This window comes from Giraffa tippelskirchi, chromosome 6 (genome assembly GCF_054371585.1).
Source record: "Giraffa tippelskirchi isolate mGirTip1 chromosome 6, T2T-mGirTip1v1.2.pri, whole genome shotgun sequence".
Lineage (NCBI taxonomy): Eukaryota > Metazoa > Chordata > Mammalia > Artiodactyla > Giraffidae > Giraffa > Giraffa tippelskirchi.
Genome location: NC_137280.1, coordinates 68,801,620 through 68,814,456, shown reverse-complemented (window position 1 = coordinate 68,814,456; position 12,837 = coordinate 68,801,620). Strand labels below are relative to the sequence as shown.

Sequence of the window (12,837 nt, the reverse complement as noted above, 5' to 3'; positions counted from 1 at the left end):
GATTGTTAATCTTTATTGGAGCAGGTTGCACCATGGCTCTGTCTCCTTCCCCGTGACTTCAAAACATGAAACTGAGACTTCCTTTCTGGGGCCTGCACAGGACAGATTCATTTTTCAAACCAGGGCATTCTGGCCACCCCATCCCACCCACCCCCGGGATAAAAGCCCCAATTCCCTCATCCAGGCTTCCTATGATCCTGGAAGCCATGTTCACTTTCCTGAATTGGGAAGTAAATTCAGTAAGAACCTAGTTCTTGGTTGTCTGCTGAATTTCAGAAGGGGTCAGCCCTCACCTGGTCCTTGGAAGCTGTAGGTGGCAGGTGATTTCACTCTACAAAAATCCAACATGATCCACATGGATTTACAGGAAAGATTATTCATGGAGTTAATTCTCTTCCCTGGTTGTTCAGTGGTAAAGAATCTTGTCTGCCAATGCAGGAAACATGGGTTCAATCCCTGGGTTGGGAAGATCCCCTGGAGAAGGAAATGGCAATCCACTCCAGTATTCTTGCCTGGAAAATCCCGTGGACAGAGGAGCCTGGTGGGCTACAGCCCGTGGGGGTCGAAAAAGAGTCAGACACGACTCAACACCTCAACAACAAAATTCTCTTCACAAAAGAACTCTTGGACTTTTTTTTCTTTCAGTGAACATGTGCCTTTCTTTTATACGAAATGTCCGTTTTTCTACAGCATTGCAGATTTGGCTGATAAAAATTAGGTTGTCATGTACCTTTGGAAGAAAGAGATCTTCTGAACACATGTATGGATGCGTACACAATTTCCTTTATTCATCAAATACACATTGAGCACCACTGTATGCCTTGCACCAGGCATTCAGGAGGTCACAGTAAGGAGACATTTTTCAATCCCTTTCCCCTGTCTAGGAATCCCTCTGCTCACCACGCAGGATTCCCTCGCGAAAAAGGCACCATCCTTCATTCTGCAGCATCAGGTAACAAAATCATCTTTAACTATACAGTGAGAGCTGGTTCTGATTTGAAGGAGGGAGTGATCTGGAAGGGAGTCATGGATTTCAGTTTATCCTCGATTTTGTCTGATGCTCAGACATCTAAATAATCTGAACGTCAGATACACTCTTCTCTTGGGAAAGAAGCTGGACATACAGTAATAAGAACCAAAAATGACAGTGAGAAGTCGCTTATCCTGACATGTTTTCCTGCTCTGACGCGTTTGGAAGCTCTAAAAGTTGAGGGAAAACACAGGTTACAGAGTTAATCCAACTTGGATTTGCATCCTGACTACCCCACTGACCAACTGGGTGACTTCGGTCAAGCTCCCTTACCTTACTGAGCTTCCATTTCACATTTGTTAGAACAGAAATAGTAACGGGCACTTTTCAACACGACCGCCCAGTTTCCATGAGCTAGTGTAACGGTGCACATAAAGCGTTGAGAGAAATGTCTGACATGTAGAAGGTACTAAATAAAAGAACTGTAGCAGTAAATATTTATACTTTACTAATAAAATAAATAATAGCCTCATTTCCATTAATAACAACTTTCTCTTCCTTTTAGCATCAAACCCTTTTGGCTTTTCATCCCTGTTGAATATACTTCTGTTTTGAAACAACCGGTAAACTTCTGTCTTTGTACCAGAACTGAGCTTTATGGATCAGTAGACCCACAGTCTGGGAAATGGGTCATGGAGGCAAAAAGACACATGCCCTGGGCCCAGGGACTCTTACCACCCCAGGGTGACACAGACTGGACCCAGTTCTTGGTTTGTGAACCCATTTCTTGTTTTGATTCACACTCAACCTGGACCCAAGCCTCCCTCAGAGCAGAAGGATATCACAGGACACCACTCTGAGGGGTCAGAGATGTCATCCCAGGGGACCCACCAAGTCCCACGAGCCCCCAGCCTGCAGATGGTCAGGTGTGAGGAGGAGGCTGGCTGATTGCCCAGTGTCCTGCCCTGTCCAAGAGCAGCAAATTCGGGGCAGGCCTCGATAGCTCCTTCTGAAAATAGACTCACCATGCTCTGATCCTGGTGTATTGACCAGGGACTTCTCCCAGGAACAAGAGGAAGTTTATCGGCTTGCATTTCTCACTGAGATGAGCCCAATGTACACCCTTCACAGTGCAGGGGTGAAGAGAAACTTAACTGAAATGGGTGGACAGAAACCTAACTGCAACAATGCCCGGATTCATGGATACAACTGTCCATCCAAACACTGAAACCAAACAACAATTCACCTCATTTAGCAAATATTCAGTGACCATGATAGGCACAGGACTTTGGAATGAGAGAGAGCTTTGGTGTGCAGTGGTCGAAACTGCTGATTAGGGTCCTTCTTGGCAGGGCCTGAAGAATGGACCGGTCCACTGTCCTAAATCCCCTCTATCCTTCTGAATGGGCCTAGAGAATCTGGTGGTTTGGTATCTAAAGAAGGAATTAGTGATACTGAAGATCTAGCTGATTCTGTTCCTTGGGACTTGGGCGAGATCCAGCAGGACTTCCAGTGACTCAGACAGGCCGGATCGGGCTCAGGTATTGTCCAGAGCCGGGCACTTTCTTTGGAGTGTATGTGGACTGCTGCCAAGGAGAAGACCCACTGTCTGGGCCTGAACATGCCATGATGGGTGCTTTGGGTGGGCAGAGACAGGACAAGGGGTCACAGGCCTGGATCCGGGCGGGTCATTGGAAACAAGTGGGAAGTGGACAAAAGAAGGCTCAGTGGGGGCCTCAGAAGGCTGGCTGCTTTACAAGCACTGGGTCAGCCTTGAGCTCAGGTTCTGTGGCTGCTTAATTGGCAATCTCTGAGAAGTCAGGGTAGGAGTCCAAGTCGGCAAAAATATCGTTGGGATTCCGACAGCTCAGATTGCAGAAGCAAGCGTTAATCCACAGGGCCTGGCGGGAGAAATCGGGCCCGTCAGGACACTCGAAGGAGATGCTGATGGTCTTGGACTTGTAGGGGATACAGCACCGGCTGTCGGTGCAGACCCCACAGTACTTGGGCCGGTAGGTGCGTGCGCTGGTGCAGCCTGCCAGCGTGAAGTTCACGGGCACTTCTGGCTGGTACACGGCCAGACACTTCTTCCCTTTCTGTGGGAAAGGAGGTTTCAGTTCAGATGCCCAGGGGATCAACATTTTCAGCTCCAAGCCCTCAATTCTTCCCTTTACACTCGCCATGCACCCCATCTTACTTTCGAATCTGCAGCATCTTCAAACTAGGAAGGATCACCCGAAAGACAACGAGACCCAGATGTATGATGCAAGAGGAAACTGAGTGCAGAAAGGGACTGCCTCGCCGCAGTGCATCTCTCTCAACCTGCAATCTCCCTTCTTTCCTGTGTTCTGCCTTGCCAATGCCCAGGTCAGTTTCTCCAACACAGGATGACTTTGTGGGCTCCTTCAGCCTGCCAAGCGCCCCCTGCTGGTGAGAGTCAGAACCATCATGGCCTCCAAGACTTGCTGCTGCTGCTGCTGCTGCTAAGTCGCTTCAGTCGTGTCCGACTCTGTGCGACCCTATAGACGGCAGCCCACCAGGCTCCACCGTCCCTAGGATTCTCCAGGCAAGAATACTGGAGTGGGTTGCCATTTCCTTCTCCAGTGCATGAAAGGGAAAAGTTAAAGTGAAGTCGCTCAGTCGTGTCCGACTCTTAGCGACCCCATGGACTATAGCCTACAAGGCTCCTCCGTCCATGGGATTTTCCAGGCAAGAGTACTGGAGTGGGGTGCCATTGCCAAGACTTGAGGACTCACTTAACCCTAAACTCCTGCTCCTCTGCCTCCATAGACTCTCACATATACTCTTTTCATGTAATTTATTCAACTGGACTGGCATTATTTAAAGGGAGCTCTGTGGGGCTCTGGGCCACTCAAGGGCGAGGCTCTTATGGCATCCCTACAGTCTAGTTTTCTGCCTGGTACATGGCTCTTTTTGTTTAGTTGCTAAGTTGATTCTGATTCTTTTGAGACCCCCATGGACTGTAGCCCGCCAGGCTCCTCTATCCATGCAATTTCTCAAGCAAGAATACTGCAGTGGGCCTCCATTTCCTTCTCCAGGAGATCTTCCTGACCCAGAGATCAAACCCATGTCTCCTGCATTGGCAGGCGGGTTCTTTACCACTGAGCCACCAGGGAAACCCCAGTAGGCACATACTAAACTCATTGAATGAATGGCTGTTCTGTTCAACCACGCACCAGCACCCTGCCTGAAATAAGGGTAGAGCAGATTCAGGCAATGTGTGGGCCTGAAGCTTATACAGTCTGAGAGCTATCTTCAGTGAAAGTCACTCAGTTGTGTCCAACTCTTTTCGACCCCATGGACTATACAGTCCATGGAATTCTCCAGGCCAGAATACTGGAGTGGGCAGCCTTTCCCTTCTCCAGGGAATCTTCCCAACCCAGGGATTGAACCCAGGTCTCCCACATTGCGGGTGGATTCCTAATCAGATGAGCCACCAGGGAAGCCCAAGAATACTGGAGTGGGTAGCCTACCCCTTCTCCAGCGGATCTTCCTGACCCGAGATGCCTTCCCTTCCCTGGGAGGCGGACCCACCTTGATGTGTGGCCGGAGGTCCATGTCGCATGGCCGCAGGTTGCAGAGGCGGCTCTCCTGCTCAGGCCAGCACCGGGCGTTGACGTTGGAGATGCGGGTGGAGACCCCCAGGCCGCAGCTGGTGGAACAGGGGCTCCAGGGGCTGGTGTATGTGATGCAGTTCTTGTGCCACGGCTCTATCTCATCCATAGTCCCTGCGGATGGGGACCAGGTGCCCGGTGATTTCCCAGTCTCCATCAGCCCCCCAATCTCTGCCATCATAACCCTAAGGGCTGGGGTCCCTGAACCTCAGAGAGTGGGCAGTCCCTCTGTTTGGAGGTCAAGTTGGCTTCTAACTAGCACGGGTCCCCAGGGAGAAGAGAACTTGTTATGACTTCCTCATACTTCTTCAGAGGGAGGATCATCTTTAGAGACAGGTGGACCTGAGTCCAATTCCTGCTCCACCACCTACAGGCTGTGTGGTTCTAGACAACTTACTCTGGACCTCAGGTTCTTCTCTGGAACAATAACATCTGCCCTGGGGGGCTGGTATGGCAATAAAAGGGTCCAGATATTGACCGAGTACACATCAGGCATCTGCAAGGTGCTGGGAATAAAAGGGTAAAAGACACCAGTCCTGCCCCTGCAGAGATGACATTATCTGGGGAAGGTCAAGGGAAGTGCCTGCCCCAGTACTAGAACTTCATCTGAGTGATGCTCAGGGCATTGTGGTTAAGGGGACACGCAGGCTTCAGAGGCAAACTGAGTTCAGCTCTGAGCTCCGCCCCTTAGCATCTGGATAGCTTCCAATAAACTGGCTCCCACCTCGGAGCCCCAGGCTCCCCACCTGTAAGTGGGGTTGACACTAGCACCTCCCTGCCTCCTGTCCCTGGCTGTGGATAGAAAATACGGTTCAGGCACCTGACAAGGCTCAAAAGCTGTCCCCAGTCCTTAGTAAGCCCTCAGGAAATGGGAACTAAACCCCAACTCTGGTTCTTTCAATGGATGTATCCTGGCAAGCAGAACATGGTGAGTGTCTGAGAAATGGAAAAGGGAGTGAGCTGAGAGGTAGAGACCAGTGAAGAGCCAGGGAGACCGAGGAGAGATCTCACAGAGGGATGAAGCAAGATACACAAGAAAAAGACGGGAAGAGGAAGCCGGTCCTTCCTGATAACACACATGCCCAGAAGTCAGAGAGGGGAGCCTGCACGGAGAAACAGCAGGTGAGCAGGCGAGATGGATGGACGAATGCAGGAATGAATGAGTGAGGGAAGAGGATGCTCGGGAGACAGGAGACAGCAGAGGCCTTTGAGGACGGAAGAGAGGCGGCGGGCTGGGAGGGAGGCGGCGGTGGGGAGGGATTTGCCGAGAACGATGAAAAGGCTTTGGTTTCTAGGTCACCCACTCGGCAGGGGCTCTGCTTGTGCTCGGTCAGAAGGAGGTCACTGGGCCACACACACTGACGCGGCGGGCAGGCCGCCGCCGCCCCCGGCCCCACCCTGTGGCTCTGTTCTAGGCGGCCCGTTGGGGACCCAGCTCGCCATCCCTTCCTCCGCGGGCTGGGGCGGCCCTCCCCGCGCCCCGCACCCACCGGAGGTGCCCGTGTGGCGCGGCGCCGTCTTGCGGGGCCTCCTGGCGTCGTCTTCGCACACCCACTGCTCGCAGCAGCGCCCGGGCACGCTCACCCGCCGGGGGCGGCGGCACCAGATGCGCGGCGGGCGCGCGCGGAGGCACAGGGGCGTGCAGCCCACCGCGCCGCCCACGCACGTGCAGTTGTACTTGCAGTTGGGCTGGAAGGACTGGCCGTTGTTGTAGCGCACGCCGTCCAGCACGCAGCCCACGCCGACCACCTCTGCGGACACAGGCGCCGAGGGTCAGGCCGGCCGAGGGGCTGGGCGGACCCCGCAGGGCAGCCCCCTGCCCCCCTGCCGGTGCACCTCACCCCCCCACTCCACCCCCCGGGGTCCCTACAGTGGGAGAGGGGCTGGGGCCAGTTGCCCTGGCCAGTTTGGTGGGACCTGAGCGGAGGGTGTGGCAGCCCATTTAACCCGCGCAGAAACAGCGGGTGCCCAGCTGGAGGGCTGGACGATGGGGTGGGAGGCTACAGCCTGGCCAGTACTGGGACCCTGGGCAGCTAGCCCGGTGTCCTGTCCCAGCAAGTGGCACAAAGCCTGGTCCTGACAGTTATCCACCTCGAGGGTCACAGTTGTGAGAGGAGGCAGATGTGATGGGAAACCCATCGGAACATTTTGAAAGAGACTGGGTTCATTCAACGCCTATTTTGGGGAGTGTCCTAGGTGCTGGGGATTTTGTAGCGAAGGAAGGGGACAAAAGCCACGCCCTTAATGAGCTTGTGTTTGTGTGCTTAGCCACAGTCCTATCTGACTCTCTGCGACTCCATGGACTGTAGCCCGTCGGCTCCTCTGTCCATGGGATTCCCCAGGCAAGAATACTGGAGTGGGTTGCCATGCCCTCCTCCAGGGGATCTTCCCAATCCAGGGATTGAACCCAGGTCTCCTGCATTGTGGGCAGATTCTTTAGCGTCTGAGCCACCAGAGAAGAAAGGGGGCAGGGGAGACAACGGACCATCTAGAGCGTTGATGGGGACATTAAAGCAGGGAGTTGGGAGAGGGAGGGAGGAGGTTGCAGATTTAAACAAGGCGGGTAGCCAAGGCCTCATAGAGATGATGTTTCAGCAAAGATGGGAAGGAGCTGGGGAGCTGAGCTGCCCAGATGTTGGGAGAGAACCCTTCTAGGCAGGGAAGGGACTGTAGGCAGTGGGAAGGCCTGGTGTGGGAAAGGGTAGGGGAGGGAGAAGGGCTGGAGGCAGGAGATGAGAGAGGGCTTCCCCGGAGGCTCAGAGGAAAATGCAAAGTTCTTAGAGCCTGGAACTCTGGTTGACACACAGTATGTGCTGGACTGGCACATACATGCTCAGTGAGTAATGATGAATCAGTGATATGAATTATGCTTCACAAAACCTTGATGGTTTTGATGGGCTTCTGGCAGAGTCAGAAGATCACACTGGGGAATCCAGGTGAGAAGCGGTGCTGCTTGGACCAGAGATGGGCAGCCAGGAGGAGAAGGGCCCTGCTTCTGGGTCTCTTTGGAGGGATTCGCTGACAGGAGGGATGTGAGGATGAGAGAAGAATCAAGAAGGACTCCTAGTTCTATGTCCCAAGCCCTAGAAGGAGAGGGATGCTCTGTCCTCATAAGAGCAAGGTTGGGGTGGGTGGCCTCTCAGGCCCTAGACTCGAGATGCCTGGTTGACTTCAGAGTGGAGCCAGTTCTGCAAGCTTGGAGCTCCAGGAAAGATGTGGAGCTCCTGGGCTCCCACCAGCATCCCTGCCTTCCATGTCAGTCCCATTCTGAGGACAGTGGAAGTGCAGACAGAGAGCCCAGGGCAGCCAGGGCGCTCACCCCAGGAGGGCTGGTCTGCCAATAGTTCTAGCTTATCTCCTGGATTCACCTGAAGCCGAGCCATCACCACCATCATCATCCCTGTATCTCACAGGAGGGAAGGTTCTTGGTTACCCAACCTGCTTTGTGTTAGGCTTCCTTGCATCGCTGACTTTATCCCAGAAGGAAACAGGACCACGTCATCACCTGCATTTTCACCTGCTGCAAACCTGCATCTCAGTGAGGTTGAGTCACACACCTAACCTGGCAGTGTTCGGCTCACCGGAACAGAGGGGACAGGATCGCAGCCTGTGGGGATGTTGGGGTGACTGCTGGTTTTCCTGGGAGGTGATTGATCTGGGGGAGGAGGTACAGACAGGAAGGGTGCTAACACTGCCCGTCAGATCTGGAGCCAGGCACCATCTGATAAGTAATCTCACGCAGTCTTGCGGTGACTGTCCTAGAAGAGCTTTGTTTTCTTTCTTTGGCAGAGAGGGGAGTCAGGTGGGTGGAGGGAACATGATTCATCTGCTCAAGGTCCCCCAGTCTGATGAAGCTTCACCCCCCCAAGCTCTGACTCCACCGTCCATTTCCTTCCATCTGACACCAATAAAGGAGGGGAAATAGGAAAGCAAAACAATGAATGAATCACCTAGTGAATCACTCATCTTTCATTCTGAGCCAGCCTGGCCGTGCCCTCTCTCTCCAGGGAGTGTGTGTGTGTGTGTGTGTATGTGTGTGTGTGTGTGTGGAAGGGAGAAGGGAGTGCTGAAGCCGGTCTCTGCCCCTGGGTGTGGGAACTTTGGGTGGCGAGGGCACTGCTGGGTGCTGGGAGCCTTAGCACAGTGGTTCTCATAGCCAGCAGCACAATGGCACTACCCAGGGGAGCTCTTTAAAATCATGATGCCCACACCACGCCCCAGTACCTGGGGGTGGACCTGGGCTTCGATATTTTTACTTTTCATTTTTTGACCTTGGTAGCTCCCCAGGTGAATCCAGTTTGCAGCCAAGATTGGGACCCTTTGCCTCCAGAAGTTGTGCACAGTCTCCTGGGAGGTTTGGGGGGGTGGGGGCAAAGATGGATGGTACGTGGGATGGCTGTGATGGTCCCACCGGCAGACTCTGGCACCCTTTCCATATTCGATTTCTTTATAGGTGATTGAAGGGTCAGCTTCTGATCAGATGGGGAAGGTGGCCGAGCCTCCTTCACCATTCAGACTTGCGGGTCCAGACATGACCTGGTGGGCTTTCCTCTTATTGAGGGACTTCTGGGAATTCAAGTCACCTTGCTGTGCCATGCAGACATTTACTCTTCTCACTCCACCCTTGGTCTGCTTTCTAGGAGCAAGGACAGTGGGCCATGCCTTGTTGTAACCCCACTGCTATACCATCACTAACCTGTGTTCACTATGAGTGAATGAATCAGTGGGTGGAGGGATGGATATCAGGTGGGGTTAGCCCTACTCTGTATTGGGCTTCTCCCATGTATCAGGCACTTGACACCCAAACCACCCACAAAGGTAGGCATTATTCATTGCATTTTCCTTGATGAGGAAACTGACACTTAAAAAGGTTAAGCAGCTTCCCTAAGCCCATTGTGTTAGTTGATTATGTTGCTGAGGTTTGAACTTAGGTTATCTAGCTTCAAACACCATGCAAGTGTTTTCTGCTCCTTTACTCATCAGATGGGAGAGTAAGAGCTTGAAACTAGCCCTGCCCCCCACACTCTGAGGATAACCCTGGACAAAGCTAAGAGGACTTCTACAAAGGAAATTTGAAGCAGTATCCAAGAGCAACTGATCACATTTTAGGCTCTTGTGAAATTCTTTGTTTAGCCTCAACCATCACATAGGGTTGGTTCGATCAAGCTCCTTAAGTGATGTGCCCACGGTCACGTAGCCAGCAAGTGGCAGAGCCAGGATTCAAAACCCAAGTCTGTCTGCCTGTAAATTTCATGACCCTTCCAGCAAACCACACTGCCCTCAATCCTGACCCAGTTGCATTGAATGCAGTCGTGTTTGCACAACCAAAATAGCCAAACAGTTTAATTCAGAGGTCACTCTCTGCCCACAGATGTATTTAGCTTGGCCCATGGAGTGTTTTTTAAAAGATGTTTTGAATGCGTTGCCAGAATTACAAATCATACATGAATCTGGATTTCTTTTTTCTGGATTCTCTTGAAAGATAAGTAAACTAGACTAGATCAGACTCCCTTTTCTGCCTGACCTCAGTGGCTAAAGTTTAGATTCATCAGTTTGCCATAGTCCCCACCATCCTCTCTTTGAGTTGTTTATGGCACTGTTGCAACTTCTTGTTTTTTATTGCCTTGTCCTGGCCTAATTACACGCACATCTCTAAGGACAGATTTAGCCTGTCCTGGGAAGTGTCCCTTGGTTGTTGGCTACTTGCTGACAGATTTTTCTATGTAAATAACCTCTTCTTTCTCTTTCCCGTCTGGCCCCCAGACATCTCCTTCTCTATAGCTTTCAGACCCTGGACTCTCTTCTCTATTACATTAGAGTTTCATGAATTTAGACACTATGGCAGTACTTCTGAGATGTTCCATAGAACATGGGGGAATTGTGTGTGTCTGTGTGTGTGTGTGTGTGTGTGTGTGTGTGTGTGTGATTGGGTAAAAATCTGCCTGGAAAAAAGTATTCGCTATGCAAATGAGTTTTAAAAGTCTTCCTATGATAGCTCTGTTTTTGGAATTTCACAATGGATGTGGACGTGTAAAACCTCTGAAAAATTCTGTTCCCCTTGTTGAATCTTATTTATTCCAATGTCTGTAGACGTCTATGACTGGAGAACCCTTGGCCTGTGTCATATTTATTACAGTATCCTGAAATCCACTGTCTTCTTTCTAAATGCAAGGAAAGGAGCTACACGGAGACTCATGATGAGGGGGAACCGAGAGGCTATGTTGAGTAAAGGCATGACCTGACATATAAAGAGGTGGGGGAGTGGAGCAGAGCTAGGTGATTTTCCAGGTCCTGGGCGGTGCAGACAGGCAGGAGAGGCACTTGTGGGTTTGCAGAGTCTGTGGGTCCATGAAGAATGTCTATGAAGTTGTGCTGCCTGGCACATGGTGAGGTATCAGTACAACTTTAGAGACTCATATAGTCACAATGAATTGCCTTTTAAATGACCTTGAAGGACAGCTGTAAAAGGGGAAAGAAATGATGAGACAGTCTCGTAGAAGTGGAGGGGATTCTAGTGCAGGAAGGCTCAGCCTGGTTTCCTCACCTGGGTGTGGGGAGAGAGTATATGAGCGACTGTATACTTTGGCCATCTGTCTCAAACCCGAGTATGAGAGTCACCCAAGGAGCTTGTTAAAAGTTGTTGATTCCCACCCCCACTTCCAAAGAACTGGAGTGAATAAGGCTGGGGTGGGGCTCAGAAAAACATTTTTAACCAACATGTCAGATGATTTTATGCAGATGGAATCTGCAAGTTCTCTTTGAACACATTGGTTTGTGGGGCTAATAATGAGTCTCCGTAAAAGGGGGAAATGTGGAAAGGTGGGAGAACCAGTGATGGTTACTTGGAATGCAAGATGACGCGATATGAAAGTTGAAGCGAGAATTAATGTCAAAAGAGCTGAAAATGCTCATAGATTAACCATAAATCCGTAAGTATCTTGACGTGAAATTATATGCACAACTCTCATCAACGACACACTTCAGGAAATATGAGTTAGCTGAAGATAAGAGAGTCTGCCATGTGTGAACATGCAGTAGGGTGTATTAGAGTCACAGTCACGAGGAAAGCTTGATTCACCCTTAAGGGAAGAAAGGAGTTCTCGAGTTTATGAGGCTTTGTGTAACTTTTCGGAAGTTAAGCTGCTGCCATGATGCATATTTGGGCTTTCCTGGTGACTCAGACGGTAAGGAATCTGCCTGAATGCAGGAGACCCGGGTTCAATCCCTGGGTTGGGAAGATCCCCTGGAGAAGGGAATGGCAACCCACTCCAGTATTCTGGCCTAGAGAATTCCATGGACTGTATAGTCCATGGGGTCTCAGAGAGTTGGACATGATTGAGTGACTTTCACTTTACTTCATGATGCCAATTTATCTCTTTTCATCATACTGGTCATGTATATTGAATAAATGCTCATATGATTCAAAGTAAGTGAATGCTAGCCCAGACAGAAGCAGGAGACCAGAAAGCCCCAGTAAGGAAGTCTCTGGGAACAACAAAGGAAATGATATAACCCTTTGAAGAGCAAACAAATAACAAAAAACAACAGCCTCTCCCCCAGTATGGGGCTATTATCTAGACCAAAAGTAAAGAAAGAAAAAAAGCAAGTAGAAACTCCAGGAAAAACCAAAAACTTCATAATAAAGGAAATTCAAACAAGTTTACTACCTCATGCTTCAGCAAAAACCATTTACATAGTCCTAATATTGTACATAATGGTCAAATAGTGGTTTATAATAAAAATATGACAATGATATTGGAAGCTGGGGGATGGTGTCAGGCAGTATTAAGGAGTGAAGTCATCAGCTATCATATAGGATCACGCACAATTATAGATTATGCACAGTTGGTATTTTAAGCTGATCAAGATATAACAAGACATGCACTGAATAGTTGCAATTACCAGAAGAAAGGACTGAAAAATTAAAAGTGACTGTAGTGAACTAGAGGAACGTGGGTGGGTGGTAGGAAGAGATGGTTTCAGGCTGCTGCTTTTTGTTTTCAAGGTTACTAAATGTTTTAATACCAGATTATGTTAATTGACAATGTTACTAAAATATCTGGAGCTCCGCAGGGTCCTGGTGCCCCAGGGAGGTCACGGGCATCCAGCAAAGGGTTCTACCACGAGAAGAACAGAACCAGGCTTAGGTCTCTCCCGGTGGATCCTTTTTTCCTGGACTCATCCACGGATGGAGGACAGAGAAGACAAGGTCCAGATGCAAGAGGAATGCTG

At 50.5% G+C, this 12,837-nt stretch overlaps 1 protein-coding gene across 1 annotated transcript in view; it reads right to left on the bottom strand.

The window, feature by feature from the left end:
- Positions 1-763: 763 nt before the first annotated feature.
- CCN4 (cellular communication network factor 4) overlaps positions 764-12,837 on the bottom strand; it is a 30,995-nt gene continuing 18,921 nt past the window's right edge. Inside the window, exons 3-5 of the mRNA XM_081505324.1 lie at positions 6,096-6,356; positions 4,526-4,719; positions 764-3,066 (exon numbers count right to left, since the gene is read on the bottom strand). Of these exons, the coding sequence (XP_081361450.1) occupies positions 2,767-3,066; positions 4,526-4,719; positions 6,096-6,356 (755 nt within the window). The 3' untranslated portion in view covers positions 764-2,766. The remainder of the gene's footprint in view (positions 3,067-4,525; positions 4,720-6,095; positions 6,357-12,837) is intronic.